We start from the raw sequence: 16,910 nt of genomic DNA, 5'->3' as shown, positions 1-16,910 counted from the left end.
GGAGGTTAAGTTGACGTCTAACAATAAATAGTTTGCACAGATTCTTTCCCTTAAAGCAAATTCTTCCAAGTGGAATTATTAGGTCAAAGAGTATAAACCTCAAAGCTTTAGGTACCTATTCACCTATTGCCTTTCAGTAAGGTTGTGCTTATACTCTCTCCACCAGTGTATAGAATGGACCCACGTCACTATATCGTTTGCATAATTTGGTATTATATTTTATTTTAATTTTTGACAGTTTGATAGGCAAAATAAGGGATCTCATTATTATTTAACTTTGCATACCTTTTATTGAATGGGCCATATCTTGTTTTTATATAAATTTATTTTATTTTATCTTTGCATTGGGTCTTCGTTGCTGCACACGGGCTTTTCTCTGGTTGCGTCTAGCGGGGGCTACTCTTCGTTGTGGTGTGCAAGCCATTGCGGTGGCTTCTCTTGTTTGGAGCATGGGCTCTGTGTCTCGTGGGCTCTAGAGCGCAGGTTCAGTAGTTGTGGCCCGCGGGCTTATTGGCAGGCAGATTCTTAACCACTGCGCCACCACGGAAGCCCCAAGTGGGCCATATCTAAAGCAATTCTTAGTAACTCTGTCTCCTCTTCCCAGAGATTCTCTCCACTTCCTGATAGAAACCCTTATGAGCCCTCTTTTTCCCATATACTCTGTTACTCTGAAAACACAAGTTAAAAACTCTTTAAGTTTGAGTGGATTATTCATGATGGCTGCACAGTATCATCAGTCATGCATTCAGGGTGTTGAGTCTGGGTTCATTTAGGAGGGTACACAGAGAAAATACGGTTCAGGAATTTCTCCTAGAGGAAAATTACCTCACAGTGCTCAGGTTGTGCAAGTACCACGGATATCCCATCATTCACCTACCTTCAGTCTTGCCACACACCCTTCTGTGGGTAATGCCATCATCAGTGTTTACCATTCTTGAGATTATCTATACCTGCCTGGGCAAATTATTCCCATACTCAGGCATCTTCTCGCTGGTTCCTATTCTGTAGTCTGTTTTGCCCAGCTTAGTCATCCCAACCACCTTTGAAGCAACTCTTTTAATGTTAAGCCTAAGATGGGAAAAGATTTAGTTAGGGTTCCAAGACTAGATTTACAAAAAAAAAAAAAAAAAAAGGTCTGTTGTAAGATGGGAACTTTCTCCCTTGGCAGGTCCTGTTGAATGAGAATAAAATCTGAACAGGCAGCATCACAACCAGAAATAATCTAATATCCTCATAATGACCTGTGTAATTCCCTGGTTCTACAGTTCTTTCATCTTCGCTGTTGTGGTCACTTAAATCCATCTTCTGGAATTCTAGGACTAATCATTTCCCTAAGCCGAGGTATTGTAGGAGGTGGACTCAGCAAAAGATGAATCTTACCTCAGCACGTACTTTTCATTATAAAATATACACAAACATAAAACGTGCCATTTTTATCATCTTTAAGTATACAATTCAGTGGCATTAATTACATTGACAATGCTGTGCAATCATCACTACCATTTATTTCTGAAAGTTATTTTTATCATGCCAAATAGAAATTCTGTCCCTCAGTTCACATTTTGTAATATTTATCAAAACAATACATGCCCACAGTTAAAATCTACAGCCTCTCTCCCTACGACTTTCCAACTCTCCAGTCCAAGTCCAAGTGGGTCCAAGAGGCACCATTTCTAGCTCTCGCCTCATTATCTCTGTAAAAGTCTTCTTTCTCTACTTACTGATCCATCAAGTTTATTGACTTCATGTTATGGCAGATTAAGGTTTAGCTCAATTTCACCTCACTCCCCTCTCCTTTTCCTCCTAATATAGCAATATTTTAGTTTCTCTGTTGCTTACCTTTCTAACCTAATAATATACTAACCCTCTTACTATCTGTTTCAGCTATGTGCTGCATATTTTGAGTCCCTATTTTGCAAGATGAGGATATTAGCATCCTTATCGTTCCCTTCATTCTCTTTTTCTCTATCTTTAATGGATAAAGATGTGGCACATATATACAATGGAATATTACTCAGCCATAAAAAGAAACAAAATTTAACTATTTGTAGTGAGGTGGATGGACCTAGAGTGTGTCATACAGAGTGAAGTAAGTCAGAAAGAGAAAAACAAATACCGTATGCTAACACATATATGGAATTTAAGAAAAAAAAATGTCATGAAGAACCTAGGGGTAAGACAGGAATAAAGACACAGACCTCCTAGAGAATGGACTTGAGGATATGGGGAGCGGGAAGGGTAAGCTGTGACAAAGTGAGAGAGTGGCATGGACATATATACACTACCAAACATAAAATAGATAGCTAGTGGGAAGCAGCCACATAGCACAGGGAGATCAGCTCTGTGCTTTGTGTCCACCTAGAAGGGTGGGATAGGGAGGGTGGGAGGGAGGCTTAAGAGGGAGGGGATATGGTGATATACGTATGCATATAGCTGCTTCACTTTGTTGTACAGCAGAAACTAACACAACATTGTAAAGCAACTATACTCAAATAAAGATGTTAAAAAAACCCTTCAGTCATCTGTCCTTTAGTTCTACATTGTCATGATTTTTAATATTAATATTTCATTCTATAATCAAAATTAAGACTTAGGTTCACTGACTCTAACACCGAAAATTGATACAAAGTATTTACATTATTTAGAATATGCAAATAATGTTTCCGAAGATCCAGAAACACCATAATTTCTTTTTTGGGGGGCCGTGAGACATGCGGGATCTTAGTTCTCCAGCAAGGGATCGCGCTCCCTGCCGTGAAAGCGCAGAGTCTTAACCACTGGACCGCCAGGGAAGTCCCTAGAAACACCATAATTTAAGAAAACATTTCGTATCTCCTGGAGTTTATTGTTGTCTTTTTTATTTGTTAGATGCTTTTTTTGCAAGCTGTAAATGCTCACTTAAAAAACAGTTTTAGAAATAGATGGTAGTGATGATTGCACAACATTGTGAATGTAATTGATGCCATCCTCTCAATCAAATGAGTTTTCTATCAAGTACTTCCTTTCCTTAGAGATTTCTCTCCTAGAGCCTCTGCCCCAGTAGGTCTGTTCTTCAGCTGTGATCCTGTAATCATTCTTGTCTGGATGCCATGTTGTCCTCTTTCTTGGTCTACTCTCTTCTTTTAGTTTTTGTTGGAGCCTATCGCCAAGTAAATTCATAAGAAAATGTGCTTAGGAGGTGCATTTTGTGAGTTCTTACATACTGGAAAATGTATTTATTCTTTTGGATTTTCTTATCTCTTCTACTTTTTTCTCATATTTTGGAATTAATTTTTTGGAAATTTCTTTACGCGGACCTCTCACTGCTGTGGCTTCTCCCGTTGCGGAGCACAGGCTCCGCATGCGCAGGCTCAGTGGCCATGGCTCACGGGCCCAGCCGCTCCGCGGCATGTGGGATCTTCCCGGACCGGGCACGAACCCGTATCCCCTGCATCGGTAGGCGGACTCTCAACCACTGCGCCATCAGGGAAGCCCTCTTGGAAATTTCTTTGACTTTATCTTTTGACCCTAATACTGATCCTTTTGTTCCTCCTGACATTAATATGCTTATTTTCCAAGTGTTTATTGTTTTTCCGTTGTTACTTTTTCAAAGGATTCTAGTCTTGTTTTATAAAAACGACAGCTCTCAGATAAATCAAAATACACTAATTCGAGGTCTTAGCCTCTAATTATTAAATATTAAGACTTTATCCTCTAGTTTCTGCTTTGTAATTTTTCTTTTACTTCATGTTTTGTAAGTGCAATCTTCAGAGATATGGAGGCCATTCAGTATGTGAAAAGAAAGAATTTTGCAGACAAATAGAACTAATTGTGTAGCCTTGGGCAAGTAAATTTCTTTTTAAAATAAAGATAATTCAATGTTGCTAAAAGGATATATGTATATATATTAACAGTGAAATGGTAGGGTCTAATTTTTCCTCCTATATGTATCCACTTCTCAAAAATAACACTCCCAGGGCTTCCTTGGTGGCGCAGTGGTTGAGAGTCCGCCTGCCGATGCAGGGAACACGGGTTCGTGCCCCGGTCCGGGAAGATCCCACATGCCGCGGAGCGGCTGGGCCCGTGAGCCATGGCTGCTGAGCCTACGCGTCCGCAGCCTGTGCTCCGCAACAGAAGAGGCCACAACAGAGAGAGGCCCGCGTACCGCAAAAAAAATAAAATAAAAAAATAACACTCCCAGCATCTACAACATGTGTGAGGTATGCCACCAGATGGCGCCAATGCACTGGTCTCATGATCAGGATCTGTAAAGTGGGTGCTTGGCTTTCACACGTGTCTCAATCTTTCTTAATAAATTTGAATACTCCGGCACTTATTTTATGGAATCAAATCTGGGAAGCTATAAACCAATAAATGAATCATAATTTTCTGTGGAAGAATATGATTAATTTTTGAATAGTACTCTTTTCTTAGTCTTTACCAAATAATATGCATTATACGAGTGATAAAAATCAAAATTCAGGGGGCCTGGGTTCAATCCCTGGTCGGGGAACTAGTTCCCACTTGCATGCCGCAACTAAGAGTTCCCATCCTGCAGCTAAGGATCCTACATGCTGCAACTGAACATGCCACAACTTAACATGTCACAACGAAGATCCCACGTGCCGTGACCAAGACCTGGCGCAGGCAAAATAAATAAATATTTTTAAAAGTCAAAATGATGTATCTCTGTAAAACAGTTAAATTTCAACATTAGATGTTACAATATACCTCTCTTAATATTTGGGATGGAAAGAAATTAACATAGGTATAAATTGGTGACTCACTAATTTTTTTCCTGTTTCTATTATAAATTATTATTCCAAAGCTAATCTCATGAACAGACTTGTTAGAGTGTTTATAGCGGCTCTATTAATAATCCCACCAGGGACTTCCCTGGCTGTCCAGTGGTTAAGACTCCACGCCTCCACAGCAGGGGCACAGGTTTGATCCCTGGTTGTGGAACTAAGATCCCACAAGCCGCGTGGCATGGCAAAAAAAAAAAAAAAGAAAGAAAAAAAAAAGAATCCCACCAAATTAGAAGAAACTAAGATTTCCTTCAACAGGTAAATGAATGCACAAACTTTGGTATATCATACTATGGAATACCATTTTGCAATTAAAAGTAACAAGCTATTAATCCATTGATGAATCTTAAATGTTATTGCTATGTGAAAGAAACCAGTCTGAGAAGACTATATACTGTATGAGTCCGTTAATATTACATCCTGGTAAAGGCAAAACTACAGAAACAGAAAAGAGATCAGTGGTTATCGGGAGTTGTGGAGGGGGGTGGTTTGCCTAGATGAAGGGCAAGAGACATTTTAGGGCTATGAAAACTATTCTGTATGGTACTGTAGTGGTGCATACGTGACACTGTCCATTTGCCAAAAACCAGCACAAAAAAGTGAATCTTAACTCATGTAAATTTAAAAAAATTAACCAGTAGGGTGAGGGGATCCCAGGATGGAGGGCAGACTGTGACAAAGGAATTTGACTGTATGACAAAACCTTGCTGAAGGGGATACTGAAGAGACTTAAGTAATTGCTATAGACTAAATGTTTATGTGCCTCCCCACACCCCCAATTCATATATTGAAATCTTAATCCCTAATATGGTGGTATTAGGAGATGGGGCCTTCGGGAAGTGATTAGGCCATGAAGATGGAGCCCTCATGAATGGGATTAGTGCCCAAGACCTCAGAGAACTCCCTCAGCCCTTCTGCCATGTGAGATTTTAGCAAGAAGATAGTCATCTATGAACCAAAATGTGACTCCTCACCAGACGTCAAATATACTTGGGCCTTGATCTTGAACTTCCCAGCCTCCAGAACTGTGAGAAATAAATTTCTGTTGTTTATAAACCATCCAGTGTATGGTATGTTTGTTAGAGCAGACCAAACAGACTAAGACAGTAACTTTAGAAATTACTGGAAACTGGAAGACTAAAGACAAAAGGAACTGTACATAAGGACTGTATTCTAGTTGATAAGTTGTTTTCCACGGGGGTATGAGTTAAATTGAAACTGCTGTATATCTATACTGGGACTGAACAAATAAGTAAATGAATTGTGGTTGGTGGGATCCCAGGTTTCTCACTATTGGAGTGAGAGGTTGCCGATAAGAAGAGGAAAAGACTAGAATAAACCATGTGGTTTAGAGTTGTATGTGTCAGTATAGATTTGGCTTAAAATAAATGCTGATTGATATATAGAAATAATTACAGATACGAGCGTATACATGAGTTGGCATATATAACTTTCTTAGCTCTGTTCTCTGAGAAGGCCTTGAAACAATGACGTTCCAGCAGCAATAAGTGCAATCAGTACCCGAATCTTGGTTTCTAAATACCATTCTCCAATAAAAAGAACCAGGATCCTTGAAGAATGGCTAATTTTAGGATTGAGGCAGGGAATATAAGATGTACCTGGAGTATCTTGTAATGTCAAACAGTAAGAGAATATGCAAAACCAAAATGGAGTGCTCAAAAAAACCCCAAAATACAAAAGGTCAAAGGGGCACAGGAGGTGACTGAAAGAACTCCTGATGACCAGAGCTAGAACAATTTGAACAACAAAATAGTTTAGTATTGAATCTTATCCAAAGTATAAAATAAATATCCATGAGTCCACAATGATATAAATGCATCTGAATAAATAAATAAATGGGGGAGAAAAGACAAATCTTCCATACAGAGTATTCCCGATAGTTTGTTGAGATACTACCCGCTCCAGGAGAAGGAGCATAGCTCCCCTGCCCACAGTGAGATGACTTGCTTCCAAAAGGAACAGTACAGAAGAGTGGAGCAATTGAAAAATAACTTTACGGTGTAAAGAACGGGCAAATATTGCTTAAGCAAGATGATCAGCCAGGAAGTGATACAATTACTTCCTTTAAAATGTTCTCATATTAATCTCTTCCTTTCTTTTCCTTATGTTATTCTCTTTCCTGTCTTCATGGCCTTATACCTAGGTTATACATATTATAGTCACTCAGACCACATATTTGTCTCCAGTCTCTCTCCCCTTCAATCTGTCATGTCCATTATTGTCAAATTAACCTTCAAATATTACCTTTTTTAACGTAATTTTATTTTTTTAATTTTTAAATTAATTTTTATTGGAGTATAGTTGCTTTACAATATTGTGTTAGTTTCTTTTTTTAAAAATTTATTTAATTAATTTATTTTTGGCTGTGTTGGGTCTTCATTGCTGTGCACGGGCTTTCTCTAGTTTTGGCGAGCGGGGACTACTCTTCACTGTGATGCATGGGCTTCTCATTGCGGTGGCCTCTCTTGTTGTGGAGCATGAGCTCTAGGCACGCAGGCTTCAGTAGTTGTGGCACGCAGGCTCAGTAGTTGTGGCACAACATGCTTCATTGCTCCGCGGCATGTGGGATCTTCCCGGACCAGGGCTCAAACTCCTGTCCCCTGCATTGGCAGGCAGATTCTTAACCACTGCACCACCAGGGAAGCCCCTGTGTTAGTTTCTGCTGTACAGCAAAGTGAATCAGTTATACATATACATATATCCCCTCTTTTTTAGATTTCCTCACCATTTAGGTTACCACAGAGCTCTGAATAGAGTTCCCTGTGCTATACAGTAGGTTCTTCTTAGTTGTCTATTATCTACATAGCAGTGTATATATGTCAATCCCAATCTCCCAATTCATCCCACTCCCCCTTCCCCCCTTGGTACCCATAAGTTTGTTCTCTAAATCTATGACTTTATTTCTGCTTTGCAAATAAGTTCATCTGTACCATTTTTCTAGATTCCACATATAAGCAATATTACACAATATTTGTTTTTCTCTTTCTTACTTCACTCTATATGACAATGTCTAGGTCCATCCACGTCTCTGCAAATGGCACTATTTCATTCCTTTTTATGGCTGAGTAATATTCCACTGTATATACATACCACATCTTCTTTAATGTAATTTTAAATATAATTTTCTCTACCGCAAATCTTCATATTATCTCTCATTATCCTCGTATTGGTTTCCTATTGCTGTTGTAACAAATTACCGCAAACTTGGCTACTTGAAACAATACACATTTATTCTCTTACAGCTGTGAAGGGCAGAAGTCCAAAATCAGTTTTACTGGGCCTAAATCAAGGAGTTAGAAGGATTACACTCCCACAGTGGCTCTAGGAAGAATCAGTCTTCTTCTCTTTTCCAGATTCTAGAGCTGCATTCCTAGCGTTCCTTGATAACCCCTTCTTCCATCTTCAAAGGCAACATTGTAATATCTCATCTCAGTCCATCACATTGCTTTCTGCTCTAGAGTCAAATCTCCCTATGCCTCCTCTTATAGGGACACTTATGTTTGCATTTAGGACCAACCCAGAAAATCCATATTTCAAGATCCTGAACTTAATCACATCTGCAATGTCTCTTTTGCCACATAAAATAACATTCACCAGTTTTAGAGATTAGGACCTGGATATCTTTGGGAGCCATTATTCAGCCTACCACAATCCTGTGGGGAAAAAACCCATACAAATTATTTATTCTAATACTCAAAAGATCTAGTACTCATCTGTCTACAACTATGTTTCCACCCACTCTTTTCATATGTTTCTTCCAACTCCTAGTACTTTTTTTTTCTTCTATTCAAATTTTAGCTATTTTAATGGATTATCCATCAAGTTCAAGATTTTAGTTCTTCTTTTACACATGCCTGATCTGATCACTTCAGACAACAGAGATAAGTTCATCTCTTAAGATATGATATTATTATCCTGTATCTAGTACCTTGTATACAGGTGCATGTTTCTTTCATTTATGCCTTTTTCCCACAGTAGCTGGTACAATGCCTTACATACAGAAGTTTCTCATTTGCTTGCCTGTCAATATCTTCTACTCATTAACCACTCTATTATTATTCTGCCCCCATAGTAGGTCATCTCCCGTAATATCATTACATTTCTCCCCACTAGGTCCAAACGCCTATTCAACCACTCTAGGCCTACATGAACGTGCCTTCACTTTTATAATTTACGGACAGGTGACTGTCTGACATGAGGAATAAAACTACAAAATAAAAAAATATGATGAACAGATTTTTGAACTGTGATGAGAACAAATTTACATCAGTATAATTTGCCATGCATTTAGTGATGTTCATAGCCATGATCATAGTGCCTGGTAAATAGGCCCAAAAGGAAGCAGCCCGTAAAAATGTTTACAGTGAGTATGATTTTTGTAAAGATAGCTGAGCAATTCCAGAATTTTCTAAAGGAAGGCAAGAGGGAATTTCTAAAGCTGACTAGGGAGCAGCTCAGGGGCACTCCTCTAAAAGGGCTGGATGTGTACCCAGGGTGAGTTCAGCAATTCGTGCTGCTCTTGTCTTTTTCCACCTGGGCAACTCAGGGTTATGTGTTCCATGAGCCTTGGATGAACAGGTTGCTCCACTGGGGCTGAAACCAGACCAGATTGAATATTGGCCTTTGAGTGAAAGTCTTATGGGTGGCCTGGCTCTAGAAATCTGTCCAACTTGTCACCATATCTGAACAGTGATTTTGAATACAAGACACACAGGGAAGAACACATAAAGTTAAGTGGTGCAAAGCCTGGAAGGAAAATAGGAAGCAGAAACATGTAGGGTGCAAAAGGGAGATGTAAGTTGATGGCACAATCTGGTCAAGAGAAGAGAGCATGAAAGTTGGATGAGGAAGGGATAGAAGGTGAAAGGTGTCACCAAGGGAGAAGTAAGAGTCATCACTCTTCATGGAGGCACGTTTCAAGAGTCCGTGCTCCCAACTTTGCTTCCCCAATTCCTCCTCTAACAGGCCCTGCCTTCCGTGCCCAGGAGAGCTCTCAGAAGGGGTATTGAAAGTGACAGGACAGAGATCTCATGGAGGACATGGGATTCTTGGAACAGCCTGAGCTGGAGAGACAAGGAGCGCACACGCCAGCAGCATAGCCTGCAGCTGTCACATGCCCAGGGCTCTGCCAGCTCACCTGGCCCTGCTCTATGACATTACACGAGACAAGCCCCAGGGCCTCCTCAAGCCCTCCTACAAGGACCTGAACTCAAAGTCATCAGAGCTGAGTGAGCTGAGCCTCTTACCTAAAGGATGTATAAGAGGAGGGAGGAGTGTCAGCAGTGGAGTAAAGAAACCAAACATGCAGAGGGTCTGAAAGCTAGAATGGGGCTGAGTTCAAATAGTTCTCCAGAAAGACAGCAAACACCCCAATTTGTCTTCCCAGGAAGAGTGCATGAGAATGTCCCCTTTCCTGCCCCTATGCCAGCACTATGTTATTTTAAAAAATCTTATTTCTGCAGATTGGGCAGGTTAAAAAAAAATTATATCACATTGTTTTGTTTTGTTTTGCGGTACGCAGGCCTCTCACTGCTGTGGCCTTTCCCGTTGCGGAGCACAGGCTCCGGACGCGCAGGCCTGTCAGTGGCCATGGCTCACGGGCCCAGCCGCTCTGCGGCATGTGGGATCTTCCCGGACTGGGGCACGAACCCGTGTCCCCTGCATCGGCAGGCGGACTCTCAACCACTGTGCCACCAGGGAAGCCCTAAAATGTCACAATTTATTTGAATTGCGATTTGATCCTTATTAAATGAAAATACTCTGAGGATAGATTCCATCTGATAATCCTCAGTTACTTACACTTTAATAGGAATGCATTTATCTGCAAGATTTTTTTTTTTTTAATTAGAAAAGGAGGTTAGGGGAAGAAGGGAAGAAAAAGCACTGAGAAGGAAAGAAAGGACAATTAAGCCTAGGGAGAGGGATAGGAAACGGAATCAGAATTCAGAACATAGAAACACGGGCCTAAAGAACACATTTCAGCTACTTTTGCCCAGGAAATGATGCTGCTACCAGGACCCAATGCGTCATATGATAGGGACCAGCTGTTTTCTGCTCAGCATCTATTTAGATGCTGGGGGCTCTGCTTCCTTGATGACATTCACACTTTCACGAAGACAACAATGACAATGGGATTTCCACAGAAAAATGAATAATAGAACTCAGCTGCAGAAGGGCCACCCAGAGAGGTAAGCCTTTACTTACAATGTTGCAAAGTGTCCTTTACACATGATGGCCATCCTTTTCCCTCCATAAATCTAATCAATCTGTTAGAACTTGATGTTTACCAATGACAGAGTTAACAACTGGCATAGGTTGATCTGACCTTAAATTAAGTACAAATAAATAATGCAAAAGTTGACGTCTCTCAACTGAAAATATAAGAACAGAAAGGGTCCTCTAAATCTTGTGCATTGCCCGTGTCTGCTCCAGCTCTCTCTATGAGTTTCTGGCTATCACTTACAGGATTAAAATGTCATAGCTCAGAATTAGTGATCTCATAATCTGGCCCTTACTTGCCAATTACTCCCTTTTTTTTTTTCACTACCCCCCAGTACTAATCTCCCCACTCCCGGCAACTCCAACGAGACCAGTTTCTAGACTCCCTAAGAAATAGAATTGTGGAGTAATAGACGAGGAAAGAATCTCAAAGATTATCTAGTTCAAGCTCCTCACTTTACAGATGAGGAAACTGATAGGAACAGAACTTAATCAAATCCCCAGACTTAGGAACCTGTCTTTCACTTCCTTCTCTTCCTTTGCCCTCTCACTCTAAAGATCCTCTGCCCGTAGCTGAATGAGGAGGAACTAAAAAAACAGTCCAGCTGTAAGAACTAATAGGGGAAAGGAATGATTAGTCTGAGTCAAAGTCCTCTCTGTTCCTTCTGAGGAAATAGATTGAACCCCGAGGGTCTTGATCCCTCCCTCGGAAATCCTTATCCATTTCTTTCTAGTCTTTAAGGGAAATGGTTTCTGACCAGTCAGGCATCTTCTGATCTCCTTTTCCCTTTCAGCAGGGCACAGAGGCATCTTCTGAATAGGAGCAGGTACAGCTTAAGTTATACACATCGTCCTTAAAGAGGACCTTAAGAGATGACCCCAACCACCTCTACACCTAGGATAAAGTCTGGGATTAGTGTGAGATGAATGAGGTACTCGCTGCATGTACAAAATGTTAAAGGTCCAATAATCAAGATAAATAATATTTTATTGCAATATTTAAAAATAAATTGAATGTATATGACACAAATGAACCTATCTACGAAACAGAAACAGACTCACAGACATAGAGAACAGACTTGTGGTTGCCAAGGGGGAAGGGGATGAGGGAGGGATGACTGGGAGTTTGGGGTTAGCAACTGCAAACTATTATATATAGAATGGATAAACAACAAGGCCCTATTGTATAGCACAGGGAACTATATTCAATAGCCTGTGATAAGCCACAATAGAAGAGAATATAAAAAAAAATATGTATATGTATAATTGAATCACTTTGCTGTACAGCAGAAATTAACACAACATTGTAAATCAACTATACTTCCAAATAAATAAATAAATTTAATGCAAAATAATCCCTGATGAACAATTATCAAAATTTTAACCGCAAAAAATAAATTTTTTTTTAAAATAACAGGATCTGACCCTGCATTGGTACAACTCGTGTACCCCACCTCATCCTAAATCTAACCCTGTCAGAATGGGTCTTGATTTAAAATTCAGATATTTTGTTCATCAGGGATTTTTGCATTAATTTTGATTTTTAAAAAATTTATTTCTCTATATTGCTCAGGGGGTTTTGGTGCTCCTTCAATTTTGCGTGTGAAGTGAGTCCCTCACCTTACCTAATCCCAGTCCTGTGTAGGATTCACCCTTGGCTCTCATCAAATGAAAAAGGACAAGGAATTAAAACACATGCAGAGTTTATGGTTTAATTCGGTAGATTTTTTTTATTAAAGCAGAATAAAAAGATCCCAGCTCACCAATACTGAAAGGATAAATGCATTTCACTCAAGGCATGACCCCATGTCCACAATTCAGGTGCGCCTCAGGGAGAACCAGCATCAGTGCCTCTGCGAGAGGAGACGAGAGGGCGGCCGGCTCAGATGCTGGTCTCAGGTTATTCATCATATCTCTGGATATTAACTGGCCCCATGTCATCACAAGTGACGACAATAAACCCCTCTGTGGGGGAAATGTGGTAGCTGCAGGCAGGATATCTGGTGCCTTCAATGAGCTTGCAGACTGTCATTTTGAACTTGGTCTCACTCTGGAAGCAGAGAAGGGTGGAATGGTTTTGGCAAGACACCTTCCTGAGAGAATTGCAAACACTGTTGATATTTCGAGGCCTCTCATGGACGAAGACATGCTCCTTTTTGCAGGTGTTGTTGGCTTCCTTGATGAGTCTTTATATGATCATGTGGTTGCAGTACCTTACAGGAACGTCACTCTGAGGGTAGTCCACGTGCAACTGCTCTAAGGTTGCCGCCATTACTTCCTCATCCAGCTCATTTTCCCAGAATAGAAGCAGCAGGAAAAGTATCACCATTAGTATTACCAGGGTTATGAGGTCCTTCACATCTTTTGCTCTAACTCCTATAGAGTAAGAGGAGACAGAAAATATCAGGGGGTAATCAGATTCCTCCAGCACCATCCCCTGACTTTGCTCCCCTAGCCTTTGATATTTTATTTCCTTCTCTCTGTTGGTGAAAATCATGCTAACCCTGCAAGGTCCAGCTGGAGGTCCAGCTCCCCAAGAAAGCCGTTTCTGACCATTTCAGCTCTCAGAGTTTGGCACTGAACTGTTCTCTAATTTTTCCTGTTGTTTTGTGTTTGTTGGCCTCCACAGCTCCTTGACAGTCAGTATCTCATCTCCTATTTCTCCTGAATCCCTCAGAATGTTTAACATGGAGCAGAACATACGGAAGGTATTAAAAGTACCCTTGTCTGATTGTTTTATTCGTATTGCTGAATGACTTTCTTTCCCATGATTGTTTTAACCTTGATCCCACCAAATTCAATATGCGTTTAGCGCTTTCTATTAATCCGTTCTTCCCAGTTCCTTCCTAATCTCTCCCTCTGTCAGTTCTACTTGGTTCTGTGCTACATCCTCTCACCTTTCCTTTTTGCTGTAACTCTCACAGGTAACATATCCTTGTGATCATGGATCCAAGAAAGTCCTTTGTGTCTTACTGTTCCCAGACAATAACTGGTAGGGTGCCAGCTGTGTGTGGGGAGGCCAAGGGGAAAAAGCAGAAAGGGAGGAGCCTGTAGGAGGGGAGTGTGCTTGGCTGCCAGCGGGAAGAGAAGTTACTTTCAGAGGGACAGTTGGGTAAGGCAGGTCCTGAATGTGTCCTCACTAAACAAGCGTTGACATTTCAAAACATTTATTATAGTCCTGAAGTGTGCCAGATGCAGTACTGTTTATTTTCCAAATTTTCATCGGTCCTTACTACAAACCTGTGAAGTAGCTGTTATCTCCATTTCATTAACGAAGAAATGAGTTGCAGAAAGTTTCAGGTAGAGATGTGAGATGGCAAGAGTAATAAAAATCTCACTTTCTCAATGCTTAACCCTTGAACTCCAGTTTCAGCAAGTTTCATTCCCACGTGGTGTCCAGGACAGGGCAGAAACAATTCCCTGACGTTAACATTAGTCTTGATAAAGCCCCGGATTCCTGGCAAGTATGGCAATGGTTTCCAATCTCTGCTGAACATTGGAATCTCCAAGGCATTTTTTAATGCCACCTTGAGGCATTCTGCTTTAATTAGTGTTGGGTAAGACCTGGGAGTTGAGATTATTAAAAGCTTTCCCAGTGACTCTAATATGCAGCAAAATTTGAGAACCACTGAATTATAGTATACTTGGGAGACCTACATGGAAAATTAGTAGATGAGGGCTTGGTAAAAGATAGTGAGTGGCTCAAGGTATTGAAACAATAGAATTCTTTTTGTTGCCAACATCTCCCAGTCTTTGATATAGGCATGGAAAAAATGGACTTAATTGTACTATTTCTTGCTCTGAAATGATTTCTTTTTTGGAAAGACAGCTACATAGCCTCCTTTGTATGTATCTGTGTCTTTCTAATTGTCAACTAGAAAGCTATTTGGGGGTTAAAACTTGTCTGGGAAAGACAGAGAATCCTAGAAAAGACTTCAAAGAATGTGTCTCTTTGTATGCAACAAAAACGAAAGCATAATTCAAGACCATGAAAATGAACAAGCAGGAGGTGATTATTTACTTTCCAGAAACTTTCATTCTGGTTGTCCTTTCACAATTCAAACTGCTCTGTTATGGATATGTGTGGCAAAAATACCACAACGTTATAAGTGCATAGTTACTAACTGTTGACACATTTTTCAATTAACGGATTTTGATTTGCACACCATCTTGCAAACACATTTCCATTGTATAAAAAGAACTCTTTCTACATATTGTAACATGTTCAATATTTCCTTCCAGGACTTCCAAGCAACCAAATTACAGATGTTATACTAAGTTTACAGGCAAGGAATCAACCCTTGTTACAAAATTTATCCTCAACTGAGGCAACTCAACCTACCTCTACATTTCAGAGTTTTACCCTCCTGAAATAGAGTTGAGACTGGTTTCAAATGTTTAATAGTGCTGGCAGCCTCGGAGAAAACATTTGTAATGCCTAAAACCAACTAAGGATTAACATCTAGAGATAAGGGTTTCCTCCATATCAACAATAAAAAGACACAAAAACTCCAGAGGAGAAAAGATTGTCAAAAGTTATAAAAAGTCAATTTCAGAAGAGGAAGCGAAAATGGATGACGAACAATGCTTAACTTCGTCAGTAATCAGATAAATGGAAATTAACATAACCAAAAGATATCGATTTATAACCATTGGATTATCAACAATTAGAAAATCTAATATCAAGTGCTGGAAAATATGTTACTGGGCAGGAGAATTGGTGTAGTGATATTGGAAACTAATCTGGAAGTATTTGGCAAAATTATAAATGGGTATAATCTGAGACTTTGTAAGCCTGTCCCGGGCATAGACTTCAACATAGTTCTTCCAGATGGAGTACGTGCAGGGATGTTCATCATGGCATAACTGGTGGCAGAAAAGAGCTAAAGGTAACTGAAATGTCCCTCATGAAGGGGATGGACAGGTAAACATGTGTTACATACATAAAATAAAATAGTATAAAACAGCTTCAAATAATGCACTAGCTTTACAAAGGCTATTTGGTGTGGTGTGAAAAAAAGAAACAATGAAAATCATTTCCAGTTGATTTAAATTGAAAACACGCATGCTCCAAAATAATACAAAAAATTTTCCAAGGACATACAATATTTAAGTAGGATGGAAGAACGTGGATTAAATACTCTAAGACAGATGCCCATGAGGATGAGAGAAATAGAAGCAGGGATAAGGAATAAAAAGGGAAAAATAATAAAATTGAATAAAACAAAAGAGAGGCCTAGCATGGGCCATAAACAGAATATGATCAACTCAATTCTGCACACCTGAAGAGGGAAGGGAGGAAAGAAGAAAAGAGGGAAAGAAGGAAGGAAGGGGATGGAGGGGAAAGAGGAGGAAGAGGTGGAGAAGGGGAGGAAGAAACTGGGCCTATTATCAGATGACTGCATTTGACCTAAAGTTCCCACCACCCTCCCTTTGCTAAGCCTCAAGTCACCCTCAGGAGACTGCAGGAGGCAGGTAGCGGCTGGAGACAAATATTCGTGCCAGGATGTAAAACAACATTAGTAATTCCCCTCACCACTCATTTTGTCAAATTAATCAGCTCTCCTCCAGGACTGCTAGAAACCCACCCAGCTCCAGTATTGTCTGAGACTAGGCAACGGCCTCAAAGGGACCGCAAAGGAAGCGAACACTCACTCTGGATGCCTTCAGCTGCCACGTATGATGTTCGACCATGCTGAGGCCACCAGTGGAGAGAACACATGGAGGGAGAGAAATTCTCAAAGAGCTCCGGCTGCTTCGGTGCCTTCAGAAAACTGTGGAGGTTATTCTGTCCTGCAGAGGTGGTTGGCTACCCTTGCAAGACTTCTACGGTTGCCCCATGCCACGCTCACCTTAAAGTCACGCAGCAGATTGTAGTTTCCC

The 16,910-nt window shown here is 40.4% G+C and overlaps 1 protein-coding gene across 1 annotated transcript; it reads right to left on the bottom strand.

Annotated features, from left to right (window-relative positions):
* Nucleotides 1–12,749: 12,749 nt before the first annotated feature.
* Nucleotides 12,750–16,721, bottom strand: RNASE12 (ribonuclease A family member 12 (inactive)). Its single transcript, XM_033849816.2, is given in 4 exon segments — nt 12,750–13,403; nt 13,531–13,544; nt 15,733–15,893; nt 16,683–16,721. Coding segments are annotated over 4 exon segments (690 nt in total). The 3' UTR covers nt 12,750–12,927.
* Nucleotides 16,722–16,910: the final 189 nt, after the last annotated feature.

The sequence above is a fragment of the Tursiops truncatus genome, chromosome 2, assembly GCF_011762595.2.
Source record: "Tursiops truncatus isolate mTurTru1 chromosome 2, mTurTru1.mat.Y, whole genome shotgun sequence".
Classification (NCBI taxonomy): Eukaryota; Metazoa; Chordata; class Mammalia; order Artiodactyla; family Delphinidae; genus Tursiops; species Tursiops truncatus.
Note: the sequence above shows the minus strand (reverse complement) of the source record. Positions and strands in the feature narration are given on the sequence as shown.